The sequence below is a fragment of the Coregonus clupeaformis genome, chromosome 33, assembly GCF_020615455.1.
Source record: "Coregonus clupeaformis isolate EN_2021a chromosome 33, ASM2061545v1, whole genome shotgun sequence".
Lineage (NCBI taxonomy): Eukaryota > Metazoa > Chordata > Actinopteri > Salmoniformes > Salmonidae > Coregonus > Coregonus clupeaformis.
Genome location: NC_059224.1, coordinates 11071904 through 11096774, shown reverse-complemented (window position 1 = coordinate 11096774; position 24871 = coordinate 11071904). Strand labels below are relative to the sequence as shown.

Genomic DNA, 24871 nt, shown 5'->3' with positions numbered 1-24871 from the left:
TTGAACTCAAGCAGAGTGTGTGTGTGTGTGTGTGTGAGCGCGTTGCACATATGTGTATGTAGTGCCTGTCCATGCTTGTGTGTGTGGTTCTGTGCTATGTTGAAACCTGACTAGGCATCCCTGTCTCCTTATGTGTGTGTCAGGTTGCAGAGAGAGCGCTGTACTACTGGAACAACGAGTACATCATGAGTCTGATCAGTGACAACGCTGCCAGGATCCTCCCTATCATGTTCCCCTCGCTCTACCTCAACTCCAAGACCCACTGGAACAAGTGAGCCACTCAACTACCTACTGCTATGGAGCAGACTCTTTTCCCCTCTCTGTTTACTGCCCTGTGATAGGGAAGTTAACAACACATATGTTTTATTGTTATGCACTCCTGGGTCCATATGTATCGTTAATGTGTGTGTGTGTGTGTGTGCAGGACGATCCACGGTCTGATATACAATGCCCTGAAGCTCTTCATGGAGATGAACCAGAAGCTGTTTGATGACTGCACACAGCAGTTCAGAACAGAGAAGAACAAGTAAAACTCCTTTACCTCTAAACACACACACTGAATAACATATTTGTCATAACTGTTCATTCATTCGCAACGTCCACCCACATAGTTTCATTCTATGTCTGTCTCCACTTAGCAGATTTAATCTTGAAATGACTCTGAAATGACTGTTCTGCTGTCGTCTGATCTCTGTTCCGCTGTCGTTGTCTGATCTCTGTTCCGCTGTCATTGTGTGATGACTGTTGATCCACTGTTGTTGTGATGTCTGTTCCCCTGTCACCCTAAACCTGGCGTTGTGTGTGTGCAGAGAGAAGGCCAAGTGGAAAGAGAGAGAAGAGGCGTGGGTGAAGATTGAGAATCTGGCCAAGTCCAACCCTCAGGTGAGCTCTAACCGTCACTCCTCGTGTGTGTGTGTTACTCCAGCCCTGTTGTCTCTTGCGCTCTCAACCATTTTACATTTTAGTCATTTAGCAGACGCTCTTATCCAGAGCAACTTACAGTAGTGAGTGCATACATTTTCGTACTGGTCCCCCGTGGGAATCGAACCCACAACCCTGGAGTTGCAAGTGCCATTCTCTACCAACTGAGCCACAAGGGATCAACCCAGTAGTATTGCCGCTAGTCCTCCACCACAGGACAGCCCAGGCAGCACCAAATAGGTAGGTGTATTCTATGGCTGTTCTGTGTCTATGGCTGTTCTGTGTCTATGGCTCAGAGCCCAACAACAACCTCCCAGCAGAACCTGACACACAGCTAAGGCAGGAAATCATCTCTGACTCATCATCATGGATTTGACCAAATTATCTAAAAAGGTCTATATAATTATCTTTGGTTCTGGGAGTCCCTCACCTCTCTCTGGCTGGGTTTACTTCCTGGTGTGTCATTATAATCCTCCCCCCTCTCTCTCTCTTGCTGTGTTTAGTTCCTGGTGTACGTGGACCCGTCAGACTTGGGTAGTCCTATGGAGACAGACGGACCAATGATGGAGGATGTTAACATCTTGAAGAAGACTATAGAGGAAGAAGCCACACAGGTACTGTGTGTTGTTGGTACAAGGGTGTGTAATGTGTGTGCGTATCTGTTGGCAGGCGGGCTAGCATGCTATTCCTCTGTCGTCCTCTATGCTGTCAGTCAGTGCATTGCATCTAAGCTAACATATGGAATTGTTTTAAGATGGTCATACCAAGGATCATTTAGCTATTAGATTTTTAATTTTAAGGCCCCTGAAGGTATAAAAAAAATATATATAAAAAAATTATTTGGCATTACTGCTATTAGCCAATAGAAACGGATTGAATAGCAGATACATGGCACAACAGATAGTAAAAGTTAGTTTTTTGCATGTATTTATCACCTTATTTTAGGCACTAAACTATCTCCATATACAGTGGGGAAAAAAAGTATTTAGTCAGCCACCAATTGTGCAAGTTCTCCCACTTAAAAAGATGAGAGAGGCCTGTAATTTTCATCACAGGTACACGTCAACTATGACAGACAAATTGAGAAAAATAAATCCAGAAAATCACATTGTAGGATTTTTAATGAATTTATTTGCAAATTATGGTGGAAAATAAGTATTTGGTCACCTACAAACAAGCAATATTTCTGGCTCTCACAGACCTGTAACTTCTTCTTTAAGAGGCTCCTCTGTCCTCCACTCGTTACCTGTATTAATGGCACCTGTTTGAACTTGTTATCAGTATAAAAGACACCTGTCCACAACCTCAAACAGTCACACTCCAAACTCCACTATGGCCAAGACCAAAGAGCTGTCAAAGGACACCAGAAACAAAATTGTAGACCTGCACCAGGCTGGGAAGACTGAATCTGCAATAGGTAAGCAGCTTGGTTTGAAGAAATCAACTGTGGGAGCAATTATTAGGAAATGGAAGACATATAAGACTACTGATAATCTCCCTCGATCTGGGGCTCCACGCAAGATCTCACCCTGTGGGGTCAAAATGATCACAAGAACGGTGAGCAAAAATCCCAGAACCACACAGGGGGACTAAGTGAATGACCTGCAGAGAGCTGGGACCAAAGTAACAAAGCCTACCATCAGTAACACACCATGCCGCCAGGGACTCAAATCCTGCAGTGTCAGACGTGTCCCCCTGCATAAGCCAGTACATGTCCAGGCCCGTCTGAAGTTTACTAGAGTGCATTTGGATGATCCAGAAGAGGATTGGGAGAATGTCATATGGTCAGATGAAACCAAAATATAACTTTTTGGTAAAAACTCAACTCGTCATGTTTGGAGGACAAAGAATGCTGAGTTGCATCCAAAGAACACCATACCTACTGTGAAGCATGGGGGTGGAAACATCATGCTTTGGGGCTGTTTTTCTGCAAAGGGACCAGGACGACTGATCCGTGTAAAGGAAAGAATGAATGGGTCCATGTATCGTGAGATTTTGAGTGAAAACCTCCTTCCATCAGCAAGGGCATTGAAGATGAAACGTGGCTGGGTCTTTCAGCACTACAATGATCCCAAACACACCGCCCGGGCAACGAAGGAGTGGCTTCGTAAGAAGCATTTCAAGGTCCTGGAGTGGCCTAGCCAGTCTCCAGATCTAAACCCCATAGAAAATCTTTGGAGGGAGTTGAAAGTCCGTGTTGCCCAGCGACAGCCCCAAAACATCACTGCTCTAGAGGAGATCTGCATGGAGGAATGGGCCAAAATACCAGCAACAGTGTGTGAAAACCTTGTGAAGACTTACAGAAAACGTTTGACCTGTGTCATTGCCAACAAAGGGTATATAACAAAGTATTGAGAAACTTTTGTTATTGACCAAATACTTATTTTCCACCATAATTTGCAAATAAATTCATAAAAAAATCCTACAATGTGATTTTCTGGATTTTTTTTTTTCTCATTTTGTCTGTCATAGTTGACGTGTACCTATTATGAAAATTACAGGCCTCTCTCATCTTTTTAAGTGGGAGAACTTGCACAATTGGTGGCTGACTAAATACTTTTTTCCCCCACTGTATATACTGACATAATTTTTCTTAACTGGTACCGGGGACATTCTGATGAGGCTTGTGGGCGAGAGTCTCAGCTGTCCACAGATTGGTCATATTAGTGTGTAGCCCAAACCGTTCGGTCACTGCAGACAGAAGTTGGCAGAAGAGGCTGTACCGACTTCAGACGAGGCTTGTGAGGCTTGTGGGCTACCTAGAGCAAAACGGGAAAATACATAGTTTTTGTGAGTCATCTTTCAATAGTGGTCATAATACTTTGTAGGCCAAAGTGTTCAGCCGTTTTTTGTGAAAATAAAGATTTTTGGGATGTCTCATGGTCTGACAAACACCGCTCTAGCTCTGCCACCTTTCACCGCAGATGCGGAAGGGCGATATCGGCCGCTGCGGTATTTTGAGACGCAGCCCATGCAAAAAAACGTATCTCTAGCTTAAACAGACGGGGGCGCAGAAATTGTAGGCTAAGGGTTAAAAGACTGGTCGAGACAGACGTGTACGAACAGGAGCAGTGTAGCATGGGTAGGAGTAGAAGTGTGTCACTCACAGCCCTCTCCTGACCCTGTCCCTCTCCTCTCACCTACTGCCCAGGCTGTGTCATAAATGAGCCCTATGGGCCCTGGTCCAAAGTAGTGCACAACATAGGGAATAGGGTGCCATTTGGGACGCAGCCTGGGCAGTAGAGGAGAGGGTCAGGGATAGGGCTGTGAGTGATGTACTTATTAACAGGATCAGATGTCTATAGGCAGGCTCACATTTCTAAGGCAGGGGAGAGCTGACAGTAATGAATACTAGAGTGTATACTTCAGTGTACACTCTACAGCATAATGTACATTTCATACCGGACTACTAAATGGCTAGGACATGATGGATTGGGCTTAGTTGGCTATACAATATGAAGCACTTTGAGTTGTGATCTAGTCAAGACGTGATAGACCTAGTTAAACTTGCTATTTGAATTCTAGCGGCGCTGAGGACTATCATGGACTAGATAACATTTGTTTAGGGGGATAAGCTCTCTGGATGTGTAACTGTTCCCCCATATCTTGGAGCAGAGGATGTGTGATCAGTCTAATGTCTCTAAGGCCAGGCATCATCTCTAGCGATCAAACAACTGGAGGTCATTCATTATCAAAGTTGGGAGCGGGAAACGAGGATATACCATAGTGCCCACAAAGCTCATCACTAAGCTAAGGACCCTGGTACTGAACACCTCCCTCTGCAACTGGATCCTGGACTTCCTGACGGGCTGCCCCAAGGTGGTAAGGGTAGGCAACAACACATCTACCACACTGATCCTCAACACAGGAGTGCGTGCGTAGTCCCGTCCTGTACTCCTTGTTCACCCACGACTATGTGGCCAAGCACAACTCCAACACCATCATTAAGTTTGCTGACGACACAACGGTGGTAGGCGTGATCACCGACAACGATGAGACATCCTATAGGGAGGAGGTGGGAGACCTGGCAGTGTGGTGCCTGGAAAACAACCTCTCCCTCAACGTGAGCAAGACAAAGGAGCTGATCGTTGGCTACAGGAAAAGGAGGGCCGAACACGCCCCCATTCACATCGAAGGGGCTGTAGTGGAGCGGGTCGAGAGTTTCAAGTTCCTTGGTGTCCACAACACCAACAAACTATAATGGTCCAAACACACCAAGACAGTCGTGAAGAGGGCACGACAACACCTTTTCCCCCTCAGGAGACTGAAAAGATTTGGCATGGGTCCCCAGATCCTCAAAGTTCTACAGCTGCACCATCGAGAGCCTCCTGACCGGTTGCATCACTACCTGGTATGGCAACTGCTCGGCATTCGACCGTAAGGCGCTACAGAGGGTAGTGTGTATGGCCCAGTACATCATTGGGGCTAAGCTTCCTGCCATCCAGGACCTATATACTAGGTGGTGTCAGAGGAAGGCCCAAAATATTGTCAAAGACTCCAGTCACCCAAGTCATAGACTGTTCTCTCTGCTACTGCACGGCAAACGGTACTGGAGCACCAAGTCTAGGTCCAAAAGGCTCCTTAACAGCCCTAAGACTGCTCAACAATTAATCAAATGGCCACCGGGACTATTAACTCGCTGTGTATTATCTATGCATAGTCACTTTACCCCTACCTACATGTACAAATTACCTCAACTAACCTGTACCCCTGCACATTGATTCGGTACCAGTACCCCCTGTATATAGCCTCGTTATTGTTATTTTATTGTTACTTTAGTTTATTTAGTAAATATGTTCTTAATTATATTTCTTGAACTGCATTGTTTTATTAAGGGCTTGTAAGTAAGCCCTGTTGTATTCGGCTTGTGACAAATAAAATGTGATTTGATTTAGCTACTTAGCTGGGATCCTTAATGGTGAAACAGTTATGTCCGTTTGGGATATTACAACAACAAAGAAGTTACTGCAAACAAAGAACCAGTAATTGTTTTTCCTCTGCCATCACTGCATGCGCAATAGAACAGCATATTTTTTAGTTTTTGGTATGACTGGAGCGTAACTGTTCTCCCTCTCCCCCCGATAGCTCCAGAGGAACGAGCGTAAGGAGCGTCCGCTGGTCAGGAGGAAGTCTGAGCTGCCTCAGGACATCTCCACCGTCAAGGCCCTGGAGACTCACCGGAGGGCTGAGGACATGGTCACACCACACGATGGACACTAGAGACCACACACACACACAGTACAGACACACACACACACACACGCAGTACAGACAGTCAGACATACACAGTCAGACACATACTGACAGACCGACACCACATACTGACAGACAGACCAGCCCCCAGAGGCCCAGCACAGACAAGGTCCAGACCAGAATAGAACAAAACAGAATGGCCTAGCTGAAAGAAGCTGCAGCTCAAACAACTCCGCCCAGTCCAACTATGAATTGATCCCCAGTCCGATCAAGCCCTGCCCAGAGATGTCAATGGCACAGGACAGTATGGCACGACCACCAAACGTGACATTGTTTCTCTCTCAAAAGCTTTCTAGAGTGCAGTGATGTTCCCTTCTAGTCATTTCTCTCAGGTCTTCTGTTCTTGTTTTAATTTGTTGGTTTCTTTCTGTTATTTTTCTCTCATTCTAGATGTTATGTGCAATAGGACTGGCAGACAGACATGTATTATAGATGCATACTGTACGTAACAGGCGAAGGAAGAAGCAGTTTTGTCTTCTCTCTCAGCATAGAGAGGAATGCACAGTACTTCTCTCTCACCTGTTTATTCTTAGTTGCCTAGTTACAGCTGCTATTGCCATAAGCTTCATCTTTCTCTCTTTGTTTCTTGTGTTCTGCTAGGATTGATTTGATAGGAGGTGAAGTATTGGGGACCGTCAAAAGACGTTGTTGTAATAAAGTTGTGTGGCTCTAAACGTGTTGGCCTGAGTGAAAGGGGGGTTCTTCTGTCCTCCACTGGACGTCAGCTGGTCTGTACAAACCTAGTTTGGTGCCAACCTCACTCTTGCTTTTTCTTTTCTTTTTTTAACTTATCCACCCATTTTTAGCTGTATGATATTGTAGGCAATAAGTTGTCCCAGGTTTCAGTGTGTGTGTGTGGTTGGTTCAAACAATGGTTAATGGTTTTCTAAGACTGAGGGCACAGCACATCAATGGTTTTCTGGATCCATTGGAGTTTACTGTCCATGTGAACACGTCAATCCCCATTCCCTGTCAGTCTGTTTTTGTCTTTGTTCATAATCAGTATCGATCAATATATCGAAGTCCTGTCATGTTAGTGTTGTGAAAATGCTGAGGTCTATGTTCTAGTTCAGTGTTTACAGACTCCTGTTGAGCTTTAGTGTGTGAGTGGGAGGAGACGAGAGGAGCTGTACTGGGCTACACACAGAGGAATACTACTCTTCATAACCAAGACCCCTCTCTTTCCGATGTTGCTTTTAAGTAGTAGCCTAGTTCAGTCATATAAAGACCATTCTGTCTGTAGTCAGTCAAAATTGAACACAAGCCTTTCCTTTCATAGTGCCTTTATTGTACAAGCTTCTAAACTGAGAATAGAATAGCAGCGTTATGTGAATGCCAAACCATGTTCAATTTATCATTAGCTTCCCAACAGACCAGAGAGGCACGTAGACACACACCCAGAGTATTCAGTATGTATTTAGGGCCGTGTCGAGTGTAAAACGCATACCAGCTGTTTTGGTAAATCTACAAAGCAGATCAATGATTGTTGTCAAGCTAGAGAGGAGTGGAGAAGCCCCAAAGACTTAACATAGAAGCACTTCCTGATAAAACTTGAATAAAAACACAAGATCCAAAATGAGTTGAAATCATTTGTGCTGTCTGGTCTGTTTTAGTTCTAATGAAAAACGTGTAGAGAAGGATGCTCCCCATTCAACCTGATCTTATTCCCCCTGTTCCATTTAGGATGTGTCCCAAATGGCATCTTATTCCCCTAGAGCCCTATGGACCGTGGTCAAAAGAAGTGCACTATATAGGAAATAGTGTGCCATTTGAGACACAACAAGAGTATTGATGTGACGTGTATGTGATACAACACCATTGTTTGAGCCCCCAGACATACATGCACTCTGGCTGTATCCCTGTAGAGAAGCTCTCTGTGTGTGTGTGCACGCGACACTGCTTCTGGATGTGTGCAGGGTCTTTTCCATTGCCTGCAAAAACTCTGATGTTCAGATTGAATGTGCAAGTTGTAAATATGCTACTATTACTACCATGATCACATTGTTTTGCTGTCTCTTTCTAGATTATTTTATTTGTCTTAAAGAATAACATTCACCATTCATTTATCCCCCCCCCCAACTATTTTGTTGTAAAATTACTAAAAGTAAGAATAGAGTGCTTTATAGATGGCACAAACAAAACAGGATTGCAGCAGGGTTGGGTCAATTTAGGAAGTAATCTGAAATACCAATTTTCCTCATTGCTTCTCAGAGGAGTATTGGAATTTCAGTTGACTGAATGTAAATGGATCTCTGGCTGTTCCCAGTGTCCTGAGAGCAGAGAGGACTCTGTTGGTGATTGTTGTTCTTCATCAAATTGCTTTAATATTTTAGCTTCTTTGGCGCCCTCTTCATTTTACATATGGTTTTGTTTTCTTTGAAAATAATGATTCTGAAAGTGTCTTTTGGTATACACCCTGTATTATAATTGCCTCATCTAATATTGTACATATAATGTACTTTTATTTTATGTTATAGCTATTACATGGTAGATGTCATATTTTGTACAGAATGCCCCCTGTGTACAGGAACCGGTTATTAGCTATGACAGTTGGGATGTGGCACAGACTTCAACGCAAAACATGACCTATATGCATTTAGAACCGTTTAGAATTTGGATTCTACAATTTTTTATCGATTTGTAATTCAACATTTTGTTTGTTTCAGCATTTAAAAGTATGTGATGAGATCCTACATACATTAGCATTGTGTGTGTGTGCTTTTATCCAAAATCTCCAGTGGTGTACATCTATCTAGCTGAATATGGTAAATAAAGAGAACATGTGAGTTTTTATATTTTCATCCTAGAACAGGGATAGAGTGCTTTCATGATTTGCCTCATTCCTCCTTGCCTACCCTTGGAAGCCCGTGTGAAGAGATTTGGAAGGATGGCCACGTGAGACTACTCCTTGATGAACTGTGTCCCCTATCCCTCTTATTTAGTTCTGTATCCATGGTCACAGATCACTTATCAAGGTTTCAGACTCCTCTCCAGCACAGTCTGGAGATTGCCTTTATGACTAGCCTACTATATCTCCACATAATAACACATCACCCCTGAGAGAATATTAACATTTAGCAGAAGCTTGTTTTTTAATATTTTTTACAGTAAAAGGCATAAACTGACTTATACCCGAAAACGTTTTTATAGAGGTACTGACTAACGCAGAGTAAACTATAAAAAATAAAGTTGTGAACACTAATTATGCTCCCAAACATTTAATAGTTATTTCCTTTGATACTTTATGCAAACGATACCGATTGCATTAACGGCAGAGCTGTTTTATTGACTGTTCCAATATCTAGCGTACAATTTAGAAATAACCTATTAACATGATGTAGGTAAAGTCTGCAGGTATAATGCATAATATTTTGTGGATAAAAATGGGGTTTAGGTGGTGGGTGTGGTCAATGGTGCAGTCGCTGACCTAAAAATGTAGTGGCTCCTGTTGGCCACAGTGACCAAATTTAGCTGTTTTAAAGCTAATTTCTTGCAATTCAACACATTTTGACATGTAGCGGAAATAAAATGTTGCAGTTTTAAAGCACATTTTTTCCTTCAATTCTACGCATTTGGCCATGGCTTATGCTATCTGAGTGACTCAAACATAATTAATGGCCATGACACAAATACTCCTGAATAACTAGGTTTCCATCCAGTTGGCAACAGATTTTAATGTTAATATTCTAAAATATACATAAAAACAATATGCACATTTTCCCACCAGAGAGGTTTCCATCATGTTGCAGATAAAAGGCTGTGCGTGGTGACGTAGTGCACATAAAAATACCTTTTTTGCGGTTAAATTCCCATGTACCGAATAAAAAATAAAAGTTTAATGGGTTTATTATGAGATTATTATGGACAAAAGAGCAAGATTATTATTATTAAACGGCAGCCAATCCTCGATCATGTCACCGTAATAAGACCCTCGATATTTACTGGAAAGGAGCATCGAGCTCATCACCTTGCACTTTCACGACCCGGTGAAGTTCATAACTTATTTAATGTGTAGCCTAATAAACTGCATGCTTTCCTGACGAGTCGTAGTGGGAGGACCACAGAACCTGTCATCGCGTGACTCCAAGTTTACTTCGATATGATGGTTATTATATCATATTTGAGCATAAGAGCGTTTCCGCTGACATTTTTCGCATAATTAATTTTACCGACACAAAAAGATTCCAACTTGTCTACCGTATTTTGTTTTGTCGACATTTGGAAAGTTTACCGGAAAATGTTCTGTTTCCACCAGGCCTATCATGTCATTTTTTTTATCCGACGTATTTTTGCCAGCAGCATATCACCCTGCATCCCACTGCTGGTTTACCTCTGAAGCTGAGCAGGGTAGGTTGTGTTCGGTCCCTGGATGGGAGACCAGATGCTGCTGGAAGTGGTGTTGGAGGGCCAGTAGGAGGCACTCATTCTGGTCTAAAAAAAATATCCCAATGCTGCAGGGCTGTGATTGGGAACATTACCCTGTGTAGGGGATGTTAAATGGTTGTCCTGACTCTGTGGTCATCTAAAGATCCCATGCTACTTATTGTAAGAGTAGGGGTGTTAACCCTGGTATCCTGGCTAAACTCCCAATCTGGCCCTCATACCATCATGGCCACCTAATCATCCCCAGCTTCCAATTGGCTAATTCATCTCCTGTGTAACTATTCCCCAGGTTGTCGCTGTAAATGAGAATGTGGTCTCAGTCAACTTAACCTGGTAAAAAAAAGTACTCTCATAAAAATGTTTGATGCCTAACTTTTAGATTCTCCCTGACTGTCTAGCTTTTCTACATACTTTATATCTGATTTTAGTTGTTTAAGTTTACACTGAAAACATTTTTTCATCCCGAAAATTATTTTCTATAAATAATAAATACAATAATTTAATAGTTTGACAGGCTTCCCGGCAAAAAACTTTGGTGGCACGCCCAATACTTTTCTATGCAGAACAAACCCTGATGCAGTTATAATGTATTATGATGCAGTCATAATGCATTGTATGACTTTATTAGCATGTATGACCCCCTTATGTTTTGTCTCATTGTCATGAGTATATTGGAACGTAGACAACGTAGTCGCCTGTCTTAAAAAATAAATAATAATTACACCACCTACGATGTCCAAAAGGAAGGAAGCAACAAGTTTTTTCCAAGCATTGAAACCGGGCCCCAGGATCAAGCTCCCAGACTAGAGCATCCTATTGTAACCCTCTGCTACCGTCTTGTGGTTTAAAATGGTCACTTCTTTATTCACACAGCACCAGAAATCAAATACAAGTAACAAGGAATCTTTAGATCATAGTGAACCAGTGACAATCTGAAGAGATTTGCTACTCTGGCATTTGAAGTACTAGACAAGAGGCCTGTTGCATAAAACTGATTGGAGCTGTCGGGGGTCTTGTTATTGCTTTGAAATACTATTCAAAATTTAGTTAGCCTGTTGCATAAATGGGACGACCTACTGACAGACGAGGACCTAGGCAAAGTCTGGGGGCTTAGTTTACACATTTGAACCAGACCAGGGTCAAATTCATATGTCAAATACTCCAATGTTGAGATTAGTCCAGATTAAAGTCTGTTCACTGACACATTGGGGAAGACTTCTCTTGCAGGTTAGTTACAGCATATCATTAATAATAATTTGGTGGGTGCTTATATTTGTTCTATTTCACACATGTACAAGTGTGTATTATACGCATATGTGAATTGGAAATGTTTTGCATATCCCAACTCCCCCTGAGACACCCTCGGAGAGTGGAGCCACAGCCAGGGTCAGTCATAATACCCACAAGAGGATGAAATTGTCTTGAAAAATGTTGACAGCAATCAGGACAAAATATGTACCCTGACATCTGCTTTAGGGAGCAGTACATCGGTGGCCAATGATGGTTGCAATTGAGCAATCAGCTATGTGGGTGATTTTAGCATGTATTGATGGTTTAGCGACAGATTACCTTGTGTTCGAACTTCGAATGCTGGCCATTGCTCGTTACAATAGGCCAGCGTTGTCTACAAGCTTGATCGGATTGAATTCCGGCCTATTTTATGTTGGGTTATGTTATGTTATATATAGTATATTAGATATGATGTGATCCAACAGAAGACATTAAGAGGAAACTCTAATCAAATATGAAACTTAATTTTGCAGGAAGGCCTTGTGCAGGCCCTTTCTATTTTGAAACTCACCTCACAGGCTACGTCCCAATGTCCATAGCATACCAAGTCTTAATGTATGCCCAATACATGACCTCTTAAATGGTGTTCTAGTGCATTGTCTTACATCAGATTCCGCCTGCACTGAGGGACGAGCCTCATGCATGAGTGACGCCACCTGACAATGATTCCAGTGTGGATATTGGACCAGAGCCTCACAGTACCAAGAGGCCAAACCTCTAACCTTATTAGTTGTTATCCACCAATATAAGCTTCCAGGGCTGCGTCCCAATTGGCAACCTATTCCCTATTTAGTGCACTATCTTTGACCAGGGTCCATAGGGCTCTGGGCAAAAGGGGTGCACTATATAGTGAATACGGTGCCATTTGGAACGCACAGCTAGATGAGGTAAGTGTATTTCTGGGCTGTGCTGTCTAGCTGGTGGTGTAGTGGGCCAATTGGCCACACAGTGCCAGCCCCTGACTGTTAATTGGTTGTTCCGGGGTCATGCAGTTCTCCAGCGACTTAGAGAGCAGATGGGGCTGACTGTCGCGTGGCGGCCGCCCCTCCTAGGCACCCCTGCTGAGCCCTGCTCTGCTCTGGTCCCACACCATCCATCCATCCAACACACGGACCGACACGCTCAGCCGCTCAGGGAATCATGTCTATAATGAATATGCTCAATCAACGCCATGATCCTTATCAGGATAATAACAATGATTATTATGGTGATGATGGTGGATATGGTTATGATGATGATACATACAGTAATTCTTCATTTCGTTGTCTGGTGGTAACCTAGTCAGAATATACTTCCATATTGTGTCGTAATAGACAGTGTGGATCACTCCCAGTTAGAACAACATTAGCCACAGGCTAACCTCAGTCTGTGCCATAATCATTCCTTTATGTAAGTGAAAAGAGTGTCCGCATTTGACCCTTTGGAGGTGTTTATTAAAAACAAATAATTAGCTTTATCATCGACACATTGCTTGCCATTTATCCCAAAACAAATGTTCTCTTTGAGGAATCTGAGACGTGGGAAAATATGTCAACGGCTGGTTGTCTAAATGAGTATTTTTCTCTGTCTCTCTCTCTCTCTCTGGCTCCCTCTTTCTCTCTGGCTTCCTCTTTCTCTCTCTCTCCCTGTAGTTACCCTCCCTCATTCCTCTCTCGCTCTTTCTATCTTTCTCTCTGTCTCTCAGATGAGGTCGTTGAGTTCGTTGAATGTTTTCGCCTTGCTTTGTGTAGGCTACCAGAGAGTTTCAGAGAGGATATACTAGCTGTGTGCATGTTGTCCTGTATACCCCCTCTATCTCCAGTGTTAAATCTTGCTACTGCGGCGCTACCCCAGGTCTCTGTATCCAAAAACATCTTATCACGACAGGATGGTGTCAGCTACTATTGCCATGGAAACACGGCTTAGAACTTTTAAGGGACCCCATTGTGATTGTGTCCAATCATATTTTAGGAAAAGCATTCGACAGTGAGCATTACTTTCGTAGCAATGTCTGTGTTCCTCCCCGCCTCTCCATGACTCAGCACCCCTCTCCAGCAGCTTGTGGATGAATGGGAGATGGAGGGAAGACTGAGGGGGCCAGCTACCCAGGAAAGAGCTACTGAGGACCAGGAAGCTGACTCACACTGCTCTGGGGGTCTGGAGCAGCATGGATGTGACTCCCTCTCTTTTAATTTTCAAAGTCTATCTCTGTCTTTGTCTCTCTCTTTTCATGTATCTGTCTCTATCCATCTCTCTCTGTATTTCTCTCTTGCACAAACATTCTCTCCCTACTTCTATCCTTCCCGCCTCTACCTCGTAGAGCTAGAACTCAGTATAGAAGCAGCGAGTGACTCCATCATAAAGAGATGAGGCCCTCAGCTGTGCTGCTTCGTAGAGAGGGATACGTTTGTTTTCCCTGACCTATTTTCTTTCTGTTCCCTTTGTCATGGGACCATGCGACTCACTCACCACCAAAACAGCTCTCTCTGTGGTCAGCAGACTGACTGGAGTGGTGTGGCAGCAGGCAGGGCCAGGGAGGGTGAGAGACAGGCAGACAGATGAGAGGAGAGGGGGAGGAAGAGAGACGGATGGAGAAAGAGTGAGAAGGAGAGAAAGTGGGAGAGTGAGAAAAAGAGAGCGAGGGAGAGGTATGCAGTTATGACACTGAAAGGGGCGTGAATCGATCTACCCAGAGAGGGAGAGAAAAACAGGGAGAAGGATGTTGAAAAAAAAGGTAGAGCAAAATAAAAATATAAAGAGAGGGGAAAGAGCGAGTGCGCGAATGAGTGGCTTTAAGCGACATACCTAGTTTAGGATATTCTACTTCACCCTGTGCTGCTCTCCTACTTTAATAATTAACCACATTTGTCAGAGAACATAAAAGTTAGCCAGAAAAGAAAGGAAATAATATAATAAGTCTTTAATGGTGCAGGAGAAAGGGCCTTCACTCAGATCAGGGGTTATGTAGGCTCCACTCTTCATTAAAACACACATCAAGTTAAATTGACCCTGAAGAGGGTAGAGAGGGATGCAGAAATAAACAGAGGGAGGGGGAAAGAGATAGAAAGAAGATAAACAAACAAACAAACAAACAAATAATGAGAGAGGTAAAGAGAGAGATGGTGATAGAACGACAGACATGGACACAATCAGAACAAAAGAGAAAGGGAGAGTGCCCAGCATTGACTTAATATGAGACAAGAACCTTGAGACTGGCTGGCTGTTTTTACCCTGTCTGCTTTTGGTCCAGCCTAGAACCATAACACAAGATGTCTGCTGAAGCTACAGGAGTCCGTCACACTTTACCAAAGCTTCTTTGTCTCCATATTGAATAAAATAGGCTGTAAATTCAGAAACAGGCTTCAAATGGTTATTCAGACTCGGAAATCAGTAGCCTACCTTATTTCAATTAACTATGCCTTTAACAAATAAATGCATTAACCAGTAACAAACATTTCTGTCAGCTACTGTATGCATTTAGCATCTTAAAGAGGTTGTAGTTACTGCTAACAGGTTTTTACCAGATGAAGATATAGGGCTGATGTTGGTGATGTTTTGTTCTGTCCTGAAGGGAGGGCTAAATAGCTACTAATCGGCCATGAAGGAAGTTGTTGTGAAGGCCACACAGGGAAAGGACAATGGATGGAAAGTTGGCACAGTTAATTGGTTTGTGAATCTGCCTTTAGGTGTTCGGATGGTACTCTATGAACTCGGTTTAAACTCACAGTTCACCCTAGACAAAAAGAAAGCTGCCTGCGATAGGCTAGACTTACAATTCTCACCTTGTCTTTTCCCTTCAGAAAGAGAGTGCCACTTGGCCCTGAAAATAAAAACGACGGCTCAGCTGTGTTCTAGTCTAGTTCTTGAAAATAGAATGGATAATTTCCTCCTAATTTCCTTGGAAATGTTCACTGGGAAATGTTTATTGATCAGAGCTGACTGGGTTAATGAATGTCGTGGCATCTTGGCTCCCTAATTTTGTTAGCTCCCTAACTATCCAAGAAAGGAAGAGAGATACATTCCTGTAGTATTACAACAGGCTCATTGTCTGTAACTGCTCTGTGACTTTGTACATTGTAATTACAAAGTAATAGGGCATCATTTTGACAAAGTACCGTTTTTAGTGACCACCACTGGGCAAAAACTGGTTGAATCAGCATTGTGTCCACGTCATTTCAACCCCAAAAATAAATGTGTTGACGATGAATCAACGAGGAAAACTGATCGGATTTGCAAAAAGTCATCAACCTAAGGGTATTCCGTCTTTTTTCCCCCAAACCTAAATCCAATGACATGGTGAAATGTTTTGTTGATTTCACGTTGAATTCACATTAGTTGACAACTCAACCAAATGTAAATCAAAACTAGATGTTGAACTGATGTCTGTGCCCAGTGGGTATGCTGTTGTTAATTGGAACCCTCTTACTTCTTAATAGGAGAAGATGCAACTTCCAGGAACTCTGCTATCTTGATTGGCTCTCCTGTGTCTTCCAGGAGCAGAGAGCACTTCTGTGATTGATGGGTATTTTCTGGCTGAACTCTTTCCCAGGAACCATCTTAAAGATTGATTCCGATTTCCGCCTTTGCCACATTATGAGATTTCACAGTGTGTTCAGTGTTAGGAGGACACCCCGATTTTCCAGGAAATAGATGCCCTTAGGAAACTATAGACATGGGCCCTGTTCTGATATCTGCACTAACATACCACTTAGAATGAAGCTATGTATTGGGTATGCTTTCTAAACGATATGCTAGTGTGTATATTGGAACCTAGCCATGGTTCCTACACTCTTAGAAAAAAAGCTGCTACTAGAACCATAAAGGGTTCTGCAATTGTCCCCATTGGAGATCCCTTTGAAGAACCCTTTTTGGTTCCAGGTAAAAGCCCTTTTGAGTTTCATGCCGAACCCTTTTTACAGAGGGTTCTACATGGAACCCAAAATGGTTCTTCCTGGAACAAAAAAGGGTTCTACCTGGAACTAAAAATGGTTCTACCTTGAACTAAATAGGGTTATCCTATGGGGACAGACAAAGAACCCTTTTGGAACCCTTTTTTCTAAAAGTGTAGGAGAAGAGACGAGAGAATATATGATGATATATTTAGAAGACAAGGGGCCGACAGTGTTAGAATCTGAACGATGAGCAATCAGTCCAGGCGAGCTGAGAGTTAGCCACCAAGATCCAATTGGCTGAAGAGGAGCGAGAAGGATGGGAGGAGAGCTGTATTTTGTGCTGGAGTGGGAGCTTGGAGGGTGGGGGGATGTATGAAACTGGGGTGCTGAGAGTTCATCTGAGGTAAGGCGAGGTGAGAGGAGGAGAGCCGCCGTGATCTCAGTTCAGTTGATAAGGGACAGGCAGAGCTGTGTCTGTGTGTGTTGTCTGTCTGTGTGTGTGACAAGAGGATAACGCTGTGTTGGTCTCCTCAGCAGTAATCCAATCAACAGGGAAGCTGGGACGGCTGACTGTCAGGATACCACAGAGTTACACCAGGACACTCTCCCGCTGTCACCGTCTGAAGCAACACACACACACACACACACACACACACACACACACACACACACACACACACACACACACACACACACACACACACACACACACACACAGGGACTATGCTATTGTTTACCACAGTCAAATGGGAACAACAACACCCTCTCTGTGTGAGAGTCTGGTGGGTAGGTTATTGTGTGTCTGGCTGCAGCTGCAGCTGTACTGTATGTGGGCCAAAGGTACATTCAGACCACACTGGAAAACCACAGGTATCCAAGACCACACTCTGACTGTCAGGAACAGGAGTAGGCAATCTTACCCTGCCAGGACGTGTGTGTGCGTCCAGTCTTTTTTTCTTCAGCCAAGCTGTAACACACAGTGATTCTACTAATCAAAGCCTTGATTAGAGAATATGATTAGTTGATTTGTAGAATCCGGTGTGTTTCTGCATGGATGGAGCATTTGTACATTTGAGTAAGAAGAATGACGTGTACCAATGTGTATTTATAAGTACACCAGATCAAAGATGCATAAAAAAATATATTTCTGACATGATAATGAGCTAATTATTAATTTGATATCAAGGACATTTTATTGCAGACACCAAAAGATCCGGCATGGGGTGGAACGAGATTGAGCAGACAGCCCAGAACAGAGTCCGATGGAGAGGAGTCGTCGATGGCCTATGGTCCCTGGGGAACGATGAGCCTAAGTAAGCTTTATCACAGTTTTTACAGTCCAACTGCTCAACATGATCACACTATTGGTAGAATTAGTGTAGAATACAGTATAATAATTTACTGTTTTTTAAAGTTAAATTCGGCACTCTTTTTAAAAATGAAATTCCATAAGAACATTTAAACAGAAAAAACTGCTTCATTGTTCAGCTGTTTGAGCAGACAATGAACTTGACAGATCTTCCATAATGAATGTCTTTGATGTGATAAATAAACAGAATAATGGATTCATTACTATTTCACCACACTCACATAAAACTGCTTTTAATCACTCGTTGCTCTTAGAAGTACAGTATTCAATGCAATTAATTTTGGTCTCATCTCTGTAAGTACATTTATATAATTTATGAATAGCCTAAAACAAAAGTTGTTTTATTATGAAAATATAGAAAATATATTAAACCTCTGAGTATCACTGACTGCAGTAATCTGTCAATCCGAGGGCGTTTCTTCCATGTTGTACAGAACAGAACATATCCTCCTAATTAATATTGCAACAAGTGATCTCTCCAACTCACTCCTGGGGGAATGCAGTCAAAAGGTTGAGTGGCCACATGACATCAGGGGGGCTGAGCGTAACCTCTGGTGGCAGCGAGAGAGATGTTCAGATGTTCAGCTGTGAGTCATGGTTATATGGGCTCCCGAGTGGCGCAGCGGTCTAAGGCACTGCATCTCAATGCTAGAGGCGTCACTACAGACCCTGGTTAGATTCCAGGCTGTATCACAATCCGGACGTGATTGGGAGTCCCATAGGGCGGTGCACAATTGGCCCAGTGTCGTCTGGGTTTGGCGGGGGTAGGCCGTCAATGTAAATAAGAATTTGTTCTTAACTGACTAGCCTAGTTAAATAAAGGTAAAATCATTAAAACCAGACAGGGGAAGGTTATACGGTCCATGATGAGCTGTTGGAACAGACTGTAACTTTCATATTGATTTTGTGATATCCTCTGATTGATCCTTGCGTTATCACTTCTCTGTGGCTGAAACTCTGAAAAGAAAAGGCAACCAGAGATACAGAATTCATACATAATGTCTTGGAGACCTGGCTCCTATGCCTCCCTATTGCACTCACAATCCCAATTCTGACACCAACCTCCTTCAGATTCAGGTGAGATGGTGATTGGCTGCATTATGCATTATACTACAGTACGTAGAAAACTTCAGTCACTTTACTGAAAAAGTCAAACGGTGTGTGTGCTTCCCATTTCCCAGTTTGGAACCAGGACCAGGGGCACTGCACTGGGGCTGACCATCACCTTTGACCCCTGACCCTGTGTGAGTGTGTGTGTGTGTCCAATTTATATTGTGTGTTCAGTTTCTGTTGTTTCCAATATCCGGTTTGTGTGTGTGTGTTTGTGTGTGGGTACCAGTTTCCGTTGTGACAAATGATTCATAATGTAGTATTGTATTGTACTGTGGTGTAGTGTACTGTAGACTCTGCCAACAGCTGTTGCTGTGATTTATATCACCCTGTACAAGGCCAGAGGCTCTAACATCCATGTAACATGAGACTATCTATTGAGACCCTCAACAGGCCCATGTGTAACACAAAGCCTTGACATAGAACTCTCTCAACCACACCTCCCTCCTATACACACACATACACACACACACATACACACACACACACGAGGGATGAGAAGGATAATGATAAATCAGGCCACTGGTAGAGGAAGTGCAGATGGAGGAGAGTAATCAACCAGAAGTTCAGGTACCTGAGGTCACAGGGGAAATAAGCTGATTGATGGTATTAGGAAGTTGAGTGTACTCTATGTTGGCAGCCAGGGCTCTGCCACTGCCCCACGTCAGAGGGACTGGGCCATGCGTCATACGGGGACACCTTGTTGCGCAGGAGAGTCCCTGGGACACGCAGGGAAGGGGGTAGAGAGGGAGGGAAAGGGGGGAGGAAGGGGGAGGGACAGTCTTTGTTGGGTGGCATGCTACTCTAAAGAGGCACTTGCAGATGGCCAGACAGACAAGGCATTGTCTAGAAGGGATACAGCTTTTGTCAAAATTGACTTTTCGTAGAAGGTTTAGAAGAACTTACACAGCAGGTAAGGAGATTTCATGTAGCAGGTTAGGAGAATAAAGTTAAGGTTAGGAAAAGGGTTAGGGTTAGCGAAAATGCAAAATAATCTAATTTTTTATGTCCGATTTGACAAAAGCTTTATCCTGTCGAGACATGACTGACCGACAGGCCTTAGTTGTGTAGTGAAAGGTTGCTAGTCATAACTAGCTATGCAATGCAGTCTGACCTCAATGTTTATTTTGGTATGACTAATGCTGTTGTCGAAACACGTCCTATTGATTGTTTTTTACCTGGAAACTGTGGAGAGTAGTTCTATGCTGGAGTTATTCACTGTCCTCATTGATTATGACTCAGAGGGTGAGGGGAGCAGAAGTTGTTAGGGGATCTATAACACTCCATCTTACATTCAACACACTCTCCAGTAAGATAAATGCTAATGGAGAATCAATCAGTTATTAGTTATTTCTCATTCCAGCATGAGCATTATCTCCTATTAAGGCTATCGATTCTACCTTTAGAAAGATATGTAGTTTCTAAATCTTTGTGATAGGCGATATGATTCTGTTTCAGTGACAAGCCAGAGTGTAAAAGCTAGGAGTTCGAGTTTTTAACTGTGTGCAACTGAGTCCGTTTTGAGCAGAGAACTGAGTCCGATTTCCGCCAGCCACTGTGTGATCTACAGATGGATTGATCTCATAGCAACTGAATCGCCATGGCAACCCGGGATACAGATGCCACGCTGAGGTAACCTGACGAGTGATGATTGGATGCTGGACTGACACTTTCCCCCCCCAAAAAAAACTGACGACATCGTCTCGTCTTGTTTTCACCTTTCTTCTCTTATTTTCTTCTCTCCGTTGCAACATTCACACCATCCCCATATAGATCTCTAATAGGTTACGATTAGATCCCATCCACTTTAGGACTGTTGTGTAATTATCATGTGTATAATTATCCTGTGTGTAATTATCATGTGTGTAATTATCATGTGTGTAATGATATATACTTTAACTTGGGTCTTACATTAACTGTTGACCATTTTTGTGTCATTATAAATATTCTAAATTCCCCAGAATGGGTAGAGAATAGATATTCACCGAACGGTGCATTGCAGCTTTCATAACAGCATAACTTCATGGATCCAATCAGAACACTGGTCCTGTGTTTTACAGACAGAGTCTGACGCACTGAGGGACTGGCAGGAACAACACTTATAGCCTCCTCTCGTGTCCATGTGTCTGCCACCCAGGCTTTCATCTATCTCTAAGTCTCCCTGGAGGAGAGGAGTGTTTGATCAAATGAAATATTATCATAAAAGGTCATCAGATTATCGAGTGAAATGTCATCCCAGCAGAACACTGCTCCTCTCTTTGCTCCTCTCTCTCTCTCCTCCGTAGTCCATCTGCCGTTTGTGTGTGTGTGTGTTTGTGTGTGTGTACGTACTGTTTATGACTGATAAGTTTGAGTCCCATACAGTATATGTCTTTGTGCCACAAGTGGAGTGGATGAGCAACAAAACCAGCACGTGTCTTGTGTACTCCTGTTCGTTAACATGTACATAAGTTTTACCAATTGAATACATAACATGTATTCAGCCAGGTAGATACAGAGACATATGTAAAACAGTAGCCATATATATTTGAAGGAAAATGTACATTAATTGTAAACACTAACCGAAGCCCCAGTTTCCCCTGCTCTACCTAACAACAACTACTCTGGAGACTTCAGCAGACCTTCACTGTGCGTGACTTAAAGAGCGGCCGTTTCATGAGATCCAATTTGTGCCAGATAGGACAAGCAGTGTTCAGACCACTCACGTAATGTTCAGACCACTCACGTAACGTCAGCATAACCTCACAGTGGTCCGCATGGGGCCGCTGAATTAAACATTTAGAATGGCACACACACACAGAGATTAGACCGTTTTTATGGCGTTCTGATTCCATCCTGCTCTGGGACATGTATTGTTGCTGTGGCTAGGCTGTGGTTCAGTCAAATGGCTTGTTCGTCCGTCCTCTCAAACAGGGCCAGCTCTTCAGAGGCCCCTTGTTATTACATTTACATTTTTAACTTGATTCAGAAGTAAAACAATTTTTTTTATCAGTTTGTTGGTTTGTACTCAGCTGGTTTGTGTTCATTCCTGCACAGATGGCTCGTGCACACTGTCCCGTGCACACTGTCCCGTGCACACTGTCCTGGCGTGCTCTGAGATGTCCCAGATCTGTGAGCACCACTCTGTTATGACTCCAGTCACCTGATGTTCAGCCTCTGGTTCTGTTCTACCCACAGATAGGGGGGGGGGGGGTTCGGAGTGTTGAAGAGAGTTGATTTGAGTTCACCCTCTCAGCTGAGACCATGGGAATGTGGTTTTCTAGAAACTCAGAGACAGATACTAATGGAGCCACTGTTCACCAGGAGGAGCCATGACAAAGGTTTTAAATACATTCTATGACTTCAATTATCTGATTTAGATGTGTTGTGATGATGGTTCTTCTGGAATAGCTACAAAGGGGTGAATGTACATTATGTAAATATGAGCAGAAACATTTGACTGGTCAGCAGACAGAGACAGACAGACAGACAGACAGACAGACAGACAGACAGACAGACAGATATCAGTCACGGTTCACGCCAGTTTCTCAGTAGATTCCATAAGAAAATTATTCTGTGGAAAACCCCTTAATCTAAGCAAAGTAATGTTCATCAAGTGAGTTGACACATTTACCAAAACCAATGGTGTAACCTTTTGATGCTATGTGAGGATGAAACGCCAAACTTATTATGGGGTCATCACGAGCTAAATGAAACTGCAACTACAGCTCCAACACATACACTACCAGTCAAAGGTTTGGACACACCTCCTCATTCAAGGGTTTTTCTTTATTTTTAAACAAATTTACATTGTAGAATAATAGTGAAGACATCAAAACTATGAAATAACACATATGGAATCATGTAGTAACCAAAAAAGTGTTAAACAAATCAAAATATATTTTATATTTGAGATTCTTCAAATAGCCACCCTTTGCCTTGATGACAGCTTTGCACACTCTTGGCATTCTCTCAACCAACTTCACCTGGAATGCTTTTCCAACAGTCTTGAAGGAGTTCCAACATATGCTGAGCACTTGTTGGCTGCTTTTCCTTCACTCTGCCGTCCGACTCATCCCAAACCATCTCAATTGGGTTGAGGTCGGGGGATTGTGGAGGCCAGGTCATCTGATGCAGCACTCTCCTTATTGGTCAAATAGCCCTTACACAGCCTGGAGGTGTGTTGGGTCATTGCCCTTTTGAAAAACAAATGATAGTCCCACTAAGCCCAAACCAGATGGGACAGAATGCTGTGGTATCCATGCTGGTTAAGTGTGCCTTGAATTCTAAATAAATCACAGACAGTGTCACCAGCAAAGCACCCCCACACCATAACACCTCCTCCTCCATGCTTTACGGTGGGAACTACACATGCAGAGATCATCCGTTCACCCACAACGCGTCTCACAAAGACACGGCGGTTGGAACCAAAAATCTCAAATTTGGACTCCAGACCAAAGGACCAATTTCCACCGGTCTAATGTCCATTGCTCATGTTTCTTGGCCCAAGCAGGTGTCTTCTTCTTATTGGTGTCCTTTAATAGTGGTTTCTATGCAGCAATTCGACCATGAAGGCCTGATTCACACAGTCCCCTCTGAACAGTTGATGTTGAGATGTGTCTGTTACTTGAACTCTGTGAAGCATTTATTTGGGCTGCAATTTCTGATGCTGGTAACTCTAATGAACTTATCCTCTGCAGCAGAGGTAACTCTGGGTCTTCCATTCCTGTGGCGGTCCTCATGAGAGCCAGTTTCATCATAGCGCTTGATAGTTTTTGCGACTGCACTTGAAGAAACTTTCAAAGTTCTTGAAATGTTCTGTATTGACTGACCTTCATGTAATTTTTCTTTGCTTATTTGAGCTGTTTTTGACATAATATGGACTTGGTCTTTTACCAAATAGGGTTATCTTCTCTATACCACCCCTACCTTGTCACAACACAACTGATTGGCTCAAATGCATTAAGAAGGAAAGAAATTCCACAAATTAACTTTTAAGAATGCACACCTGTTAATTGAAATGCATTCCAGGTGACTACCTCATGAAGCTGGTTGAGAGAATGCTAAGAGTGTGCAAAGCTGTCATCAAGGCAAAGGGTGGCTATTTTGATTTGTTTTAACACTTTTTTTGGTTACTACATGATTCCATATGTGTTATTTCATAGTTTTGATGTCTTCACTATTATTCTATGATGTAAAAATGTGTCAAAAAAACTTTTAAAAAACTTGAATGAGTAGGTGTGTCCAAACTTTTGACTGGTAGTTTAATTGAAAACGTGTGAAGGTACCTGGCTGGTGGGTATAGTAGGTCAGCCATGTTCTTCATGGCACTAGAGAAGAAGAGTGAACCCAACACAGCCTGGTAATCTGCTCAGAGCTCATTAAAGGTATGCAGTCTACTGTGATTCCTCCTTTGATAACTGTCCTCTCTAGTCTCTGGTCTGCTGTAATACTCTGGTCTACAGTGTAGTAAGGAGCAAATTCATCGTTTTCTATCAAATTAATATTTTTCTATAAATTCAATGTCCCCCTCTATCAATAGATTTTCATATAAATTAATAGTTTTTTAATATCATTATATGTAATGATGGATTTCTTTTCTTTTGACATTATTCAGTGTTTTTTTTAAGAACCTGCAAAAGTACTGAATGATTGATAAACTAATAAACAACCAAAGTACTGCTATTGTTTTCAT

General features: G+C 42.8%; 1 protein-coding gene across 5 annotated transcripts in view; it reads left to right on the top strand.

Annotated features, from left to right (window-relative positions):
- Nucleotides 1-8965, top strand: part of LOC121548633 (serine/threonine-protein phosphatase 2A 56 kDa regulatory subunit gamma isoform) — a 63624-nt gene extending 54659 nt beyond the window's left edge. For all 5 annotated transcript variants that reach the window (XM_045210137.1, XM_045210136.1, XM_041860148.2 and 2 more), the window contains 5 exons: nucleotides 144-271; nucleotides 425-526; nucleotides 810-882; nucleotides 1425-1535; nucleotides 6007-8965. In XM_045210137.1, coding sequence (XP_045066072.1) covers nucleotides 144-271; nucleotides 425-526; nucleotides 810-882; nucleotides 1425-1535; nucleotides 6007-6141 — 549 coding nt within the window. In that variant the 3' untranslated portion in view covers nucleotides 6142-8965. The remainder of the gene's footprint in view (nucleotides 1-143; nucleotides 272-424; nucleotides 527-809; nucleotides 883-1424; nucleotides 1536-6006) is intronic.
- Nucleotides 8966-24871: the final 15906 nt, after the last annotated feature.